This window comes from Panthera leo, chromosome B3, assembly GCF_018350215.1.
Source record: "Panthera leo isolate Ple1 chromosome B3, P.leo_Ple1_pat1.1, whole genome shotgun sequence".
Lineage (NCBI taxonomy): Eukaryota > Metazoa > Chordata > Mammalia > Carnivora > Felidae > Panthera > Panthera leo.
This window is the reverse complement of record NC_056684.1, coordinates 145,026,002-145,041,102: the sequence shown is the minus strand read 5'-3', so window position 1 is coordinate 145,041,102 and position 15,101 is coordinate 145,026,002. Positions and strand designations below refer to the sequence as shown.

Sequence of the window (15,101 nt, the reverse complement as noted above, 5' to 3'; positions counted from 1 at the left end):
TAGCATGACCCCTGGGAAGGGCCCCGAGCCCGCCAGAAAATGCTGCTTCCCACCAGCCCAGCCCCATCCCGTGGACCCTGACTCAGTCTGTCCCTGCTGTCCCTTCTCCGTCTGTCCCTGCTCTGTCCCCTCTCGGTCTGTCGGTCTGTCCTACTCTGCCCTCTCGGTCTGTCCCTCCTGTCCCCTCTCACTCTGTCCCTGCTCTTTCCCCTCTCGGTCTGTCCCTCCTGTCCCCTCTCGGTCTGTCCCTGCTCTGTCCCCTCTCAGTCTGTCCCTCTCTGTCCCCCGTCAGTCTGTCCCTGCTCTGTCCCTTCTCAGTCTTTCCCTGCTCTGTCCCCTCTCGGTCTGTCCCTGCTCTGTCCCCTTGGTCTGTCCCTGCTGTCCCCTCTCGGTCTGTCCCTGCTCTGTCCCCTCTCAGTCTGTCCCTCTCTGTCCCCCGTCAGTCTGTCCCTGCTCTGTCCCTTCTCAGTCTTTCCCTGCTCTGTCCCCTCTCGGTCTGTCCCTGCTCTGTCCCCTTGGTCTGTCCCTGCTGTCCCCTCTCGGTCTGTCCCTGCTCTGTCCCCTCTCAGTCTGTCCCTCTCTGTCCCCCGTCAGTCTGTCCCTGCTCTGTCCCTTCTCAGTCTTTCCCTGCTCTGTCCCCTCTCGGTCTGTCCCTGTTCTGTCCCCTTGGTCTGTCCCTGCTGTCCCCTCTCGGTCTGTCCCTACTCTCCCCTCTCCCCTGCAAGGTTGGTCCCTGCAGGGCTGCTGCAGGGCCGACAAGCAGAAGGTAAGTCCCCTGCTGTCCTGGAGATGCATCCTTCAATGCCTTGAGGCCACCTCACCCCAGGACCCTTGCAGGGCAGCTCGCCCAGTGAGCTCAGGAGCCATTTTAACAACCGATGTGTCTTTTATTCACAAAAGCTGCAGCAAGATGTTATCTACACATTTGTACAAAGGTTTGGACGCCCTTAGAAAATGCACAACGGTCAGAAAACAGAGCCCATTGTGCCGGGAACACATACCTCAGCAAATTCACCCCTGGTCTGCATTTGGCAAGAAGTGCCTCCCAAGGACCCCTGCCCTGCCCAGGGTGCCCCCCAGAAAGAGCCTGGCCTGAGGAATACCTTCCATAGAAAACCATAAAAACATAGATCATTTGTCTCCAAAGTCCCACTGCAAATACTGCATTTATAGGCAAAATGATACAAAAATATGAACCTAACAGAACCTTTACAAAACCCTTATCCCCCACATTTTTTCTGTGTGTGTTTTCTTTTGTTTTGTTTTTGCTTGTGGTTTTGGTAAGAATTCCTGCCGTAGAAGAAGGCGCCGTGTGCCTTCAGCTCAGCCCGTGGGTGCTGCCCTCCCTGTGTCCTCAGGACAGAGCAGGTCCTCGGGGAAGGGAAGGTGGGCCGTCCCTGCCCGGAGGACCCCCAGTTCCATCTGCAGAGAGAACTGCACGCAGACCCAGGGCCTGGTGACCACTAGGGCCGGCTCTGCCGAGAGGAGACAGCTGTAAAGGAGAAGTGATCCTGACCTTCGGGCCTGCTGAGCCCAGAGCTGTCCTGCTACATGAATCTGCTTGGCTGGAGAGAGGCTCCTGCTGGGCACTTGGATGGCCACCGCGGCCGCCAGGCCACAGCCTGAGCACACCGTCTGCTGGTGTCTTGAGTCCTTAGCACCAAACGCAAAAAGGAGAGAAGTCTAGTTCAAGGTTAAAGGCACTTGTGTCGTTGTCTGGATGGTGACAGTCTCTGTCTCCGCACACTCGTTCCCTGTCCGCTCACTGCACTCGGCCAGCCCCTCCCTCACGCTCCCTCGCCTCTGAGACCCCCGGTCCTTCAGCCGACCCTCTGCATCCTCCTCCCTCCGACCCCTACCACATCCTCGCTCCCTCCCACGCCCCCTCCGCGCACCCCAGTGCCCAGCCTCAGACGTCCACCTCCTGCGGCCCGGGCGTGGCGGCGGGGGCGGAGACGCTGATGTCAAAGCAGGTGACCATCATGACGTGGGCCTTACACAAGTTCACGCACTGCTCCAAGGCGGCCGTGGCGTGCTCCAGGGCCGCCAGGTACTCTGCTGACTCGGGCTCCAGCTCCGGGTCCACCTCGACTGGGGAGGGACAGCAAGCAGCTGGTCAGGCCAGGGGTTCCCACGGGGCCGAGGAAACGCTTCTCTCCCCTCCCGGCTTTTGGGTCCCTGTCTGGGCCAAGGTGAAGGTGAGCAACTGGAGTTCTAGAGGGAGGTAGCTGGCTTAGGGGCGCATCAGGCAAGGGGCACCAGGGTGGTGGGGGCACACTCTAGAGTCCTACAAGCCTGCGCCTCCCGGGATGGGGATATCAGTTCTCCTCCCAGCAGAGGGGCGGGGCTCACACTGCCCCGCCCAGCAGAGAGGGGCGGGGCTCACACTGCCCCTCCCAGCAGAGAGGGGCGGGGCCACAGTGACCCTCCCAGAAGAGGGGCGGGGCCACACTGCTCCTCCCAGCAGAGAGGGCGGGGCTCACACTACCCCCCCCCCAGCAGAGAGGGGCGTGGCCACACCGCTCCCAGCAGAGGGGCGGGGCCACACTGCCCCTCCCAGCAGAGAGGGGCAGGGCTCACACTTCCCCTCCCAGCAGAGAGGGGCGGGGCCACACTGCTCCTCCCAGCAGAGAGGGCGGGGCTCACACTACCGCCCCCCCCCCCCCCCCCGCCCAGCAGAGAGGGGCGTGGCCACACCGCTCCCAGCAGAGGGGCGGGGCTCACACCGACCCTCCCAGCAGAGGGGCGGGGCTCACACTTCCCCTCCCAGCAGAGGGGGCGGGGCCACACTGACCCTCCCAGACGAGGGGCGGGGCCCACATTACCCCTCTCAGCAGAGAGGGGCGGGGCCACACTGCTCCTCCCAGCACCGAGGGGCCGGGGACTCACACTGCTCCAGCCAGCGGCCAGGCTCCACCATCAGCCGGCCCTGGGTCTCGGCCAGCTCCCCGCACAGGTGCTCACGCTTGGCCTGCACCTCTCGTAGCCTCTGCTGCCTGCGCTCAGCCAGCCGCAGCGTGGCACTGTTGCACGCCGGACCCTGGGGGGCAAGGGATGCGCGGGGTGGGGGTGGGGGTGCTCAGGCATGGAGGGCAGCCCACTCCCATGCTCTCCCACCATCCCCAGCTTTGGTAGGAGGGTCTCCCTCCAGCCCCCAGGCCTGGGCCAATGTACGGTGGGGCCTCAGAGGTGGGCAGGGATCAGACCTGGGCCCCCCACAAGGTGGGGCTCCCACCAGGTGCTCCCAAAGCAGCCTGCCAGTGCCTGGGCCCAGGTTGTGGGAAACAGCTGTGGTAAAAGCTCCATCAGATGCAACTCCAAGGACAACAGTGGTGACCTCAGGACCCCTCGGACCACCCACTCTGCCCAAGTGGGCATCAGCGCCACCACAGGTTCAAGGTTGGGTAGTGCTGGTTCCTACCTTCTCCACATCCTGGGAAGGCTGAGGGCAAGAGGGGAAAGTAGGGTCAGCTGGCCGCTGGGCCACACCCTCCAGGGCCCACCCTGCCATCCCAGGACCCCTCACCACCAGCCGCCCAGCCCCCCACTGGCCCTGACCTCAGGCGGATCCTCCCTCGGGAGCGGGCGGTGCCGCTGCAGCCGCTCCACGTCGTCGATCTCATACACCTTGATCTCGAAGGGCTCCTTCAGGGAGCCGGCCAGGGGCGGGGGCAGGTCCACCCACTGCCCGGGGAGGCTGGGCTTGCGGCCCAGGGCAGCCGTGTCGGGCATTGGGGCTGGGATCAGCCGTCTCCTCTGCAGACCTGGAACAGAGAGCCGGGCCCTGGATGCGCGGAGACTGGGGGGCCCAGGCCCAGGCCCCAGCCCCGGCCCAGCCTGCCCAGGGCCTGAGAGAGAAGACAGCACCGGGGCCAGATCCAGAAATCCCCAGCCTCTCCAGGCCACTTGTCACCTGGACAGCCACTCCAGCTGCCCCTTACAGCCTCCTGGTTGGCCCTCCCCTAAGGGCAGCCCTCAATACCCCAGCCAGCCAGGCTGAGGCCCAACATAACACTCCCTAGCCCAGCTGCCCCAGGACAGACTCCTGAGCCAGGCCTGAGGGGCGCCCCACCCATAGCTCCCAGGATGTCCCTCCCTGCTCCCCACCCCCACCCTCACGCCCCAGCCACACACACACACACACACACACAGAGCAAGGAGCTGGCCCTGTCCCCCCCAGGTCAGGGTAGGAGGCAGGAGCGGCCATGGCAGGGGGCTCCCATGCAGCTAGGCCCGAGCCCAGGGAAGCACCTGACTGGGAGCCCCAAATGCAAGGCCTCCCCCGGCTCCCGGTGCCCCGTCGGGGTGACCCGCACAGACTTGCACTCGCCAGCCTGCTCTAACAGCACAGCCCCAACCTCGGGGGTGGCAGGGGGTCAGAGGAGGGCACGCGTAGGTGCCAACAGCGGAGGGCAGCACCCACACCCACCTGTGGCCCTCTTCTTGGGAGACCTGAGGCTTCGAGAGCGAGCGCCGGGGGAGGCGGCCCCACTGTCGCTCATGGAGTCGGGGGCAGAGGAGGCACTGCCGGTGGCCTCGCTGTCGCGGAGCACGCTCTCATAGCCGCTGCTGCCACCGCTGTGGTAGAACAGGGCGGTGCGGCCCATGGCGGGCGGGAGCTCGCCACTCAGCACGCTGCTGTTGTCGCTGCCGTGGCCGCTGCTGCAGCGCTGGGGCCTCCGTGGGGCAGTCACCTTGCTATAGGGGGAGGGCAGCGCCGGGCCCGTGGGCGGCCGCTCCTCCCCCACGTTCACACCGCTGTCACTGCCGCTGTCCGAGTCCACTGAGCCCCAGGGGGGGCCACCTCTGCCAGGGGCTCCGCTGGCTGCCAGCTCATTGACGCGGCTATGGGCGGCCCGGAGCGCCTGCTTGGTGCCCATGATGGTGCCGCGGCTGGCCTTGGCCCCCATGCCAGGCACTGCCCGTGGGGCCACCCGAGGCGCCATCACGGGGCCACCGGGGGTCCTGCCCACTGCTGGGGTTAGTGGCTTCACGGGAACACCCGGAGCCCTCGACCCACCAGCTGCTAGGCTGCGGCCCTTGCCCCCTGCGGCCGGGGGCTTCGGGGCCCCCACTCCCTTGGCTGGGCTGCCCCTACAGGCAGGAGCGGGCCCAGGCGTGGGGCTGGTGGACGGTACACCCAGCCTGGGCACGGCCCGGGCTGGCCTCCCGGGAGCTTCCCTGGCCTTGCCGCTGCTGTGCCCCAGGAGCTCACACCGCTCCAGAGAGCCGTGGGTGGTGGGACGGGACACTGCCTCCGCCTTGCCAGCCCTGGCCTTCAGGCTCGACGTGGCCCTGGGGACGGAGTGGTCAGCCCGGCCACCGGGCCTGGCCTCCTCCTCCCCTCGGGGGAGGGCGGCAGCCGCAGGTCGCGAGAGGCCCCCGGCCTGGGGAGCAGCCAGACCTGGGCCGCTCTTGTGCTCCAGGCTGGATTTGCGCACAGGAGGGGCTGGGGGGGCCGCCCCGCTGGGCCTCGGGAAGAGGCCTCCCTTGGGGACCACACTTTTCTTGCGGCTGGGGGCATCCTTCGGGCCGCCCAAGCAGGCAGCTGCGTCGGCCAGGGCGTCCCTGCAGGATGCGGTGGGCGTGCTCACACCCAGTGTGGTGGCCCCCCTCCGCAGCGGTGGGATCTGAGCCACGGCCTCCGGCCTGTGGCCTGCCCTGGCTGCCACCTCACAGCCGTCCACGACCCTGCGGGCACAAGGCAGCACGGGGGCCGGGCTGGAGGCCCTGCCGGCAGAGACCCCCTGGAGGGCACCACATTCATCTGCCCGCAGCAGCCAAGGGTCCTCGAACAGGCCTCCGGGGCCCGGCGGGCTCGGGGCCAGGCGAGGGCAGCCTGCGCGGCTGGCCGCTGAGGGAGTCCTCGGTTTCCGGGGAAGGCTGGAGTGGATGGTCTGAGCCGGCGCTGCCCCCCATGGGGACACGGCCGGGCACTCCCGGCCAACTCGGGCGGGGGCTGCGGCGGCCGCATCCCCAGGACGAGCACTCCGGGCCGGGCCAGGACTGTCCGATCGCCCGTGCTCTGCGAACCGACAGCGGCCATCATCCGGGGAGCTGCCCAGGACGGGGGGGCCCGGAGGGTCGGGCCTTGCCGGCGAGTCAGGGCCGGCCCCGAAGGGAGGCTGCGGCGCGGGGCTGTGGCGGTCGTCCGCGCTCACGCTGACCTCGCTGAGCCGAGAGCTGATGGAGGAGCCCTGGCTGCTCCCGGCCCAGGCTGCGCCCTCTGAGGGCCCGCCGGGGGCCTGGGTGGTGTAGGCATCGAACTCGTCGTTGATACTGCTAATGATGCTCACCGGCCTCGAGCCGGAGGCCAGAGCCTGCAGAGAGCAGTTGCTGCCGAAGCTGGCCAGGCTGGCGGGGCGGCCGGAGCCGGCGAGCCCGCCCAGAGACAGCTCCTCCACCACCGTGAACACCAGCTCGTCCTCGCCGTTCAGCTCCACGGGCTGCTGCAGGGTCACCGTGGTGGTCAGCAGGCCCCGCTCCAGACGGCGGCCTCGTGCAGACGGGCGGGGGCGGCCGGTCTGCCCGCTCATGCCCACGGGGGGTGTCCGTGCCGCACCATCCGCGTCCGCGCCCCCGGGGTCCTCGGGGGCCGGGCCGGCTTCTGGCTGCCGAGGAGGCGGAGGGGCCGGGCCGGGCAGTGGCCTCCCGCCTCCGCCCGCGGCGACCTTGTCCGGCCCGGGCGGCGCAGGCCTAACACTGCCTCCCTCCCTCTGGTCGGCGCTGGCCCTGGAGGGCTCTGGGGCACCCCGGTGGGTGTCCGGGCTGGGGCTGCCTCGAGGTGTGCTGGCCGCCAGCGGGGAGCCCACAGCCTTCCTGGGGGCGGCGGCCTCGGGCGGGGAGGGCCTCCTGGCCCCGCAGGCCGGGCCGGGCTGGGCCCCACTGGCGACGCTCAGGGTTTCGGAGGGGCCCTCGCTGCCGTCGATGCCCTCCAGCCGCTCCTGCAACTCGGCGAAGGTGCTACAACGGAAGTGGTCGGCGTCTCGAGGGCCCTGGGAGGGCCTGCGGCGGCTCAGCGCGGGGATGATGGGCACGAAGTCAGGCGGGCCCTCGTTGTCAGTGAGCTCGCGGTCGGACAGTGCCGTCCCGCCAGGCCCCACGTAGATGACGGTGTCGCAGGACTGCTCACTGCTGGACGAGCACTCGGGGTCTCCGGGTGAGCTGGGGGCCAGGCGGCCAGGGTCAGGGGCCATGGAGCGGCGGAAGGGTCGCAGGTGCGGCGGGCGGCGGGCGCGGCCTTCCTCACAGGAGCTGTCCCCGCCCGAGGAGCTGGACGCGTACTGGGGGCAGAGCAAGCGGGTGAGCGGCCTCCTTACCCACCGCTCACCGCCCCCCCCCCCCCTCTGCCCCCGCGCCCCAGCGACACGTGCCGCTCACCGCCCGGGAGGACGCGATGGCAGCCACGGCACCGGGGTGGCCCCTGGGGTGGGGCCGCCGCAAGCCCCAAGCACAACCGCACCTTCTCCGGAGCCCAAGGAAATAGCATTAAGCCGAAACACAGGGACGCAAGGACACGCGGCCACAGCCACACCACCCGTAACTGCGAATCCAGGATTCAGACCCAGGTCCATGTGACCCCGGGGTGGCCCTCACGCCACCCTCCTGCCCCTCGGAGGGCTGCCCGGGAAGTTTTCTGCTGGTTGGCGCCAGGGGGCCACGGGGACCCCGCCAGGTTGCCCGGACCACAGGCCTACCCCTGTGCTGGAGACACAGAGGCCAAGCAACCCCAAGCCCCCCTCGGGGACAGGCTCCAGCCCTGCGTCAGATGCCCCGGGCCCGGGCCCGGCTCCCTACCTTCTCTGGGCAGAGCCCCACGGGGCCAACCAGAGATGGGCAGCAGGCGCCCCACCCCACCAGGCAGGGGCCCTCAGAGGACGCAGGACCCCGGTGGGGGGGGGTCCTCAAGGTGGGAGGGGCAGAAGGAGGCGGAACGGACCTTGACCTTCTTCCTGCGCAGGCGGTGAATGCGGGCAGCCAGCTGCACGGTGCTGAGCGTTTCGGCATGGCGTGCTGGCGCGTCTGAGACGTGGGCAATCATGGTGGCTCGGCAGCTGGGGGCGGCCAGGGACTCACGCAGCAGCATGGTGAGCCTGTGCTCCCTGGGGGCGAGGGTTGCTCAGAGGCTGAGGGCCCGGGGAGGGGACGTCAGGGTGGGAGGCTGGGCATGCGGGGTGCTACGGGGCGGGGGGCGGGGGAGGGCAGGACACAGGCCCCTCGCCGGGACGGGGCCGTGCCTGGAGCCCAGGCTCCGGTCGGGCAGCCACCCCGTGGGGGCCCCCCCGACGGCAAGGCCCGGCAGACGGGGACGAACAGAGGACCAAAGAGCTCAGGGGTCCAGACGTACTGGGCAGGCCCGCCCTGCCCTCGGCTGGTTCCCGGGGGCCACCCCAGGGCCGGAGCCCGCCCACCGAGGAGCCCGCCGTTCACCTGTAGGGCACGTGCTTGGCTCCGCTGACCAGGGCCAAGATGACGCTGCCCAGAGCCGACAGAGACAGGCACGGGGGGCCCCCGGAGGCCTCGCCGCCCCTGCCGGGCGCCCCCTCACAGCTGCCCAGGTCGATGAGATGCAGGCGGCTGCGGCCTCCAGACACTGAAACCACAGGGCAGGAGGGTGACGGCAGGGCCCCAGGGCACCCAGACCCCGCCCGGGCACGGCCCTGCGGACGGGAGCCACACCGGGCGGACACCTACTTCCGCCGCGGCCGCACTTCTCCATGCGGTACTGGTAGACGTGCAGCGTGAAGAGCGTGTGCGAGCCGCACCGGGCGCCCTCGCTGCAGCCGGGCCGGCTGGTGCTGCGGGCCGCCAGCGCGGCGTCCAGGTAGAAGGCTGCCTTCTCGGCCGTGGGCGCCCGGAGCTCGCTCTGGTTCTGGAGCTGGGGACAGGCGGAGGGGACAGCGCCCCACAAGCTGCGGCCCGCGCCTACCTCCCCACGGCCCCCTCGCAGCCCCCCCGAGACCGCACGCGGGGCCACGGCATACCTGCGCCCCACACCCCGGGTCCTCGCGCAGGTACACGCCCGGGGACTGGGCGTCCTGGAGGCTGCCGGAGGCCACCTCGGCCAGCAGGTCCCGCAGGCTCTCGTCGGGGCCGCACACCTCCGCGGCCGACACGCGGACGGAGAAGCGGGTGCCCGTCCTCTCCTTGCGCTCGTCGATGAGCCTGAAGAGCCAGGAAATGGCGCAGGGCACGACACCCAGGCTCTGAGGCGAGCTGTCCTTCCCGATCATCGTGTAGGACTTGCCTGGGGGCCACGTGGGCGTGTCAGGGCCCCCCCACTCAGCCCGACATGCCCTGGGAGCCCAGCCACACCCGGCCTCCTCCCTGGACCTGCCCGGGGCCCTCGGGGCCGACTGGGGGCCACTGAGACCTAGGGGGCCTCCTCCAGTCCAAGGCCCCCTGCCCTCCAGGACGACAGGGTTTGGGCTTTCCCTCCGTGCAGCCCCCTCCCCACCGGGAAATGAGGCGCAGAGACTGCAGACAGGGGATGAGGGGGGGTTGCTTACCAAGGCTCATGTGGCCAAAGGAGAAAATGCAGCCATCAGCCCCCCCGACCACTGCCTGGAGCACGTCAGCCACTGTCCCGGAACAGACCTCAGCCTGGGAGGAGGGGGCCCCGGGTGTCAGGCAGGCGCCAGAATCGAGGGAGTCGACACCCAGCCTCCCACCACGGCTGTCTGTCCCCAGCTCACAAGGTGGCCAGGCCGGCACGCACAGGACCGAGGACACAGACCTCCACGTGCACACGGGACACACACGGATGGGATACAGACACACAGCGCACAGGGCGTGAGCCTCCAGGCACACAACTCACACCGCCGTCGTGGAGACCACACCACACCCAGCACACAAGCCTTCCACAGAGCCCACCAAAAATCGTGCACTTCCCCAGGCCAGCAGCAGAGTCGGAGACCCCCTGGGCCGGGGCCAAGGAGGAAGGGAAAGCAGAAGGGGCCGGGCCTGGGCCGCTGGCCTCGCTCTTGCCGCCCTCCTCCTTCCTCGCTGGGCACCAGGAGCAAGCACAGGCCCGGCCCTGGCCCCGGCCCCGGCCCCGGCCCCGGCCCCGGGGGTGCCCGCCGCCCTCACCTGCTCCGAGTCCTGGGGGAAGACCGCATCGAAGGCAAACATCTTGGGAGCCACAGCGGCGGCTCGTCGGGGGCCCGAGCTTCCTGGGGGCCCGGCGGCCGGGTCGTACAGGGTCACCTGCTTCTTACGCGGGTCCACCTTCAGGAAGGACGTGGGCTCGGCCGAGTGCTGCGCCCCCTGTGCCGGCCAGATTCGCAGCATGACCTTCACCTGGCAGGGGAGGCGGGAACGGGCATCTGAGCAGCCGCCCGCCCAGCGGCCGCTAATTACAAGGCAGGAGGAACTCGCGCGAGTTGAGACAGCGGGCCAGGCCCCGGCACGGGGATCCCCACCGCAGGAATGTGGATGCCTGCACCCCAGCTCCAGCCGGAGCAGATCCCGTAAGAGATCAGCCAGGCAGGCAGAACGCGAGGCTCAGTGACAGGATGGGAGCCTGGTGTGGGGGCAGTCAGCACAGGAGGAGGAGCAGGGGCCAGGACAGGGGAGCACGGAGTCAGGGAGCACAGGGTGGAGGAGCATAGGAGGAGCATGGGGTCGGGGAGGACGGAGGGGGAGGGGGTTGGGTGGTGGAGGACAGCAGGGGGGAAAGTCAGGAGTGGGGGAACAGGCTTTGGATGCCCCCGTGAGCACAGGGATGGAAGTGTGGCACCACAAGTGTACCCGCCTACCCTCGATGTGGGGTGTCTGGCCCGCTCACTGACTCAGGTGCAGAGCTGGAAGCTAAGCGAGCTCAACCCGAAGGCACAGAGCCCCTGGGACCAGAAGGAGCCCCTGGCACACACACAGCGCGGCTCTCGGCCCGGCGACCCCCTCCCAGGCCCACCTCCATCCCAGGAGGGAGGAAACACTGACAGGTCACACAGCCTGAGACCCAATCCCAAACTGAGGGCAGAGGGAGAAGGAGGGAGGGAGGGGCAACCAGAACAGGCCGCAGACACAGCCACCCCCCACCGCCGCCGAAGGAAGATGCACAGGCCACACTCCTGCCCACGGAGCCCCGCCCCGGGGTGCTGCCCCGCACCCCCACCTCAGCGGCCCCAGGTCAGCAGGCCGTCAAGTACAGCTCCCAGGAAAGCAGGCACGGGATGGGGACTGGGGCGGCCCCCCAGTGAGGATTTCCTCCCCACGGCCAGAGCAGGGCGGCCCCAGCCCCCATGTGGGTCCAGCCTCTGCCTCCTCCAGGGAGCCCCTGCCTCTACCTCCTCAGGGAGAGGAAGAACAAAGGCACAAAAGGGGGCTGGCTGGAGAGCCATGATGCCCTGGGAGGGGAAGCTGGGGGAGCCAGCCGGGGACCCAACCCCAAACCCCACACACTGGCGGGGTCCCGGCCAGCAGGAGGACACGGTAATCCTCCCCAAGAAAAGGCTCAATTCTGCCAGGAGGTGTTGGCGACACTGAGGCCTGGCCAGGGGGGCACAGGTGGGGGAGTGGAGGAGAAAGAACAGGGCAGGATGGGGGAGGGTGTTCGCCTGGGGGCTCTGACAGGTGACCGCGCAGCCTCAGCTCCCGCGTGACCCTAAAACCAAAAATAGACACAAAGGTGTGCCCCCCACCCCTGTGCCAGGCTCCGCGGAAGACTGGCATCCACACAGCTGGACCACCAGCCCTGTCGCCCCCAAGGGAACAGAGGCTCAGCGGGGAGGGGGGCCGGGACCTGGCCCCAAGAGCCCAGCGCAAGCTGCACTGCAGATACCCCAAAACCTGCGTGGAGAACAAACACCCCAAACTACGTCTCGTGCAGGGCCGTGACCAGGATGCGCCCCCCGTGAGGTAGGGCGCCTCCTGGGAGGGGCGCCAGACCCCACTTTCTGCTGAAGGACACCACCTTCCACTCCCCAATGAAGTCTTCGATTTCTCCGCTACAGCGTAAATCAAATTACCAGACTCATTTCAGAGCCAATATTTTTCACGGATTTAATTGTAAGTGACAGATACATACGCGGGCAAGATTGGTTTACTGTGGGTAGTTCCGCGAGGCCCGTCTTCTCCCCTTCAGCACGTGGCAAATTGACATGCAAAATCGCTCCAGGAAGGGGGGGTACGTTCTCAGGGGAGAAGCGGAAAGAAAACACTTTTCTGCTGCACTCCCCGAACCTGGGCTCCGTCGGGCGAGAATCGATTCCTTTATTCCCCGACGACACGAACAAAACTATTTCATTTCCAAATGCTGCTGCCAAGCAGACGACAACGTGCAGTTCGCGGTAATTTCTGGCAATTTTTTTTTCAGCATGAACTCCTGGCCACTTCAGGAGCCAAATGGGTTGTGCAGATTGGAGGGGGTTCCTAGGGGGTGAGGCCCTCCACCTGGGCTCCTGCAGGGCAGGAAATGCGCCCGGTGCTGCCTTCTGGAGCCAGCGACATTCATCCCCACTCAGGGACCCACGGCCTGGCCTGCAGGGAGGGCGCAGAGCGGCCGTCGCCCTGTCCTAGCCGAACGCACAGGCCATTGTCTGCAAGGATCCTGTCATCACAGCCAGGAAACGACAGGGTCTTTGCACCAGACAAGGGCATCAAGTCTCTTCCCTAAATGTTCAGATATTACAAAGAGCCGCGGAATGCTGCCAGGTAGGGAAAAAACACGTTTTGCATAAAAAAGGGCTTCCACTCCTAAGAGGTGGCCCAGGCGGGTGAGGGGGGAGGGGCGCCGCTCAGCACCCACAGAAGCGATGTCTTTTTTAATACTGCAAGATGATGAATTACCTTAAGTAGCACATTAATGTCAGGAATTGAGTGTAATCTAACTTCTTTTCTGTGACAATATTAAACGCCTTTCAAGAGGCATTTCTGACTATGCGACATTCGTGCAAATAACAGCCCGGGAGCCAGGGAGGGGGCACTGGGTGGGCAGTGAGTGGACTGGGGGACAAGGGCTCCATGTGGAGGGACAGGGGCAGGGGGTGGGGAGGGAGCTGGTGTACCACAGAGGAGACCCTGCCCCAGAATACTTGGGTGGGGACCCCAGAAGGAGGTGGCAGAGGCTTGCTACACCCCATAACACGCCTGAGACACGAGGCCCGCCCTGCCCACCACCCCCCCCCCCCACCTTTCAGAGACAGCTGGCCGAGGGAGCCAGCGACAAGGGAGGAGGCCAAGGTCAGAGCTGTTAGAGCCCTGTCCCGCAGCCACTCTGCTCAGTCGGGGTTCGTGTCCCCAACACATACACCTGCAGGTGGGCGGCGCTGAGGTTCCCAGGACCACCTACGTGGCGAGGCTTGTCGGGGTGACAGGCGTGAGAGAAGGCTTCCAGCAAGAGCAGGCTGGCAGTCGCTTGAGGAGGAGGGGCGCAGCGGGAGGGCGGGGGGCAGGGAGCGTCAGGGGAGTGGTCCGGGGAGTGGCTCGGGCCCCAGGCAGGGGACCCTCTGTGAACACATCAGACCCCTCTGCAGCCCAGGCGCGTGGGGCAGACCGAGCCCAGGGGAGCATGGACCCAGCCAACCAGCCTCTGCAGGGTGAGCCTCTGGGCGCTGGAGAGGCTGTGCCCAGTGCCCGGGTGGGTGGCCGGCCGGCCAGGGGCAGGGGTGTGCGGCAAGGGGGCCACCCCAGTCCCAACCACCCTCGGGGAGGCACCTGGGAGTGGCCAGCACACAGAGTGTGGGCAGAAAGTCAGGGGAAAATGTCGGGGTACACACTCAGGGTCAGGTCCAATGCTCACCCCCACGGCTGTGTGACTGTGCCTCAGTCTCCCCACCCTCCATGGGCACAAAGAGCCCACCTCACAAAGAGCCCAGCTAACATGCTCACGCAGACCCCACACATGCAGGACCCCGAGCCGGGCCAGGGTGTAGTTCCCAGCAAACCACATGGGGCCAAGACGGAAACCCAGTATGGGCAAAAGGCCACAGGAGCCAGGGGTCAGAGCCAGGGGCCAGATGGCCTGTTCCAAGACCAGGCAGCTGGGTTCCTTCCCCCCTCTGGGCCTCAGTTTCACCACCTGAACCAGCTGATCATACGTTCCCCTTTCCAGGGGTGGTGGCAGCTGGGATCTGCCCGGACTCTGAACAGCGGAGGGCAGCGTCCCAACTGACACACGGTAGGGGGGCTCCTGGGGGCCAGACCCCAACCCCCAGCCCCAGGAAGCCCTGACTGTCCCACCCCACTCTGAGGCCACAACATGCCCCTGGGACCTCCACCGCAGTCTCCTAGGCTCGTCGCCACCCAGAGCAGCCAACGTGGGCCTGCGCCTCAGTCTCCCTGTCCGTACCCCACTTCATCCAAGCTGGGAGAAGGAAGCAGGATCTTTCCGCCTCCTGCACCCTCCCAGTACCTACTCAGACACCCCTGGCTTCGTCCCAGCCACCAGCCCCCGGGGTCACCTCCAATCAGGAGCAGGCCTACCTTTCCGACACCGCCGAGGTTGTCCTTCACCTTGGAGGCGGCCCTGAGCAGGCAGGGGGGCGTGGGGGGCGGCCACAGCTGCAGGACCCCGCTGAAGTCCGTGGGGTAGGGGGAGGCGCCGCGGGCAGCAGGGGCTGGTGGCGGATGAGGTTTCTTGCGCTTGGAGGCCAGGCTGAGCTTCTGGGCAGCCCTGGGGAGGGGAGGACGGGGGCCGGTGGGGGCACTCAGTGCTGTCCTTCTCACCTGCCCCACCCCGGGTGCGACCCACAGCCCGTACGGCCCCAGGGCTGGGGTTGCTGTGTCCTATCCCTGGCGGCTGGCTCAGTGCAGGCCGGGTCTCCTCCAGCTGCCCTGGGCCCCCTGCCCAGCAGCTGCTGGGGGGATGGGGAGGGGGTGGCTGGAGCGTGCTGGGGTCAGCCACTCCTAGGCCGGGGCACCCAGGCGTGTCGACTTAGTCTCTGTGCCTCGGTCTCCCCATCTCTAACATGGGTTGCCATGACCAGCACAGGCTCTTGTGTGCAACCCCGATGAGCCGAAGGGTTCGAAGCACCCTGCAAACCGGAGGAGCTCAACAAAACCTAGTGTTCCCATGGTTACCGTGGCCCCCGGCCCCCTCCCCACCATAACGGCATCCTCAGCCGGGCACTCGAGCCCTGCACGGTGTAGCCCCACCGACC

General features: G+C 67.5%; 1 protein-coding gene across 2 annotated transcripts in view; it reads right to left on the bottom strand.

Moving 5' to 3' along the window:
* Positions 1-872: 872 nt before the first annotated feature.
* KIF26A (kinesin family member 26A) overlaps positions 873-15,101 on the bottom strand; it is a 40,747-nt gene continuing 26,518 nt past the window's right edge. For both annotated transcript variants that reach the window (XM_042944445.1, XM_042944446.1), the window contains 12 exons: positions 14,425-14,614; positions 10,090-10,299; positions 9,510-9,603; positions 8,985-9,247; positions 8,695-8,878; positions 8,431-8,593; positions 7,940-8,102; positions 4,430-7,283; positions 3,559-3,764; positions 3,422-3,442; positions 2,890-3,040; positions 873-2,091 (listed from right to left, as the gene is read on the bottom strand). In XM_042944445.1, the coding sequence (XP_042800379.1) occupies positions 1,910-2,091; positions 2,890-3,040; positions 3,422-3,442; positions 3,559-3,764; positions 4,430-7,283; positions 7,940-8,102; positions 8,431-8,593; positions 8,695-8,878; positions 8,985-9,247; positions 9,510-9,603; positions 10,090-10,299; positions 14,425-14,614 (4,681 nt within the window). In that variant the 3' untranslated portion in view covers positions 873-1,909. The remainder of the gene's footprint in view (positions 2,092-2,889; positions 3,041-3,421; positions 3,443-3,558; positions 3,765-4,429; positions 7,284-7,939; positions 8,103-8,430; positions 8,594-8,694; positions 8,879-8,984; positions 9,248-9,509; positions 9,604-10,089; positions 10,300-14,424; positions 14,615-15,101) is intronic.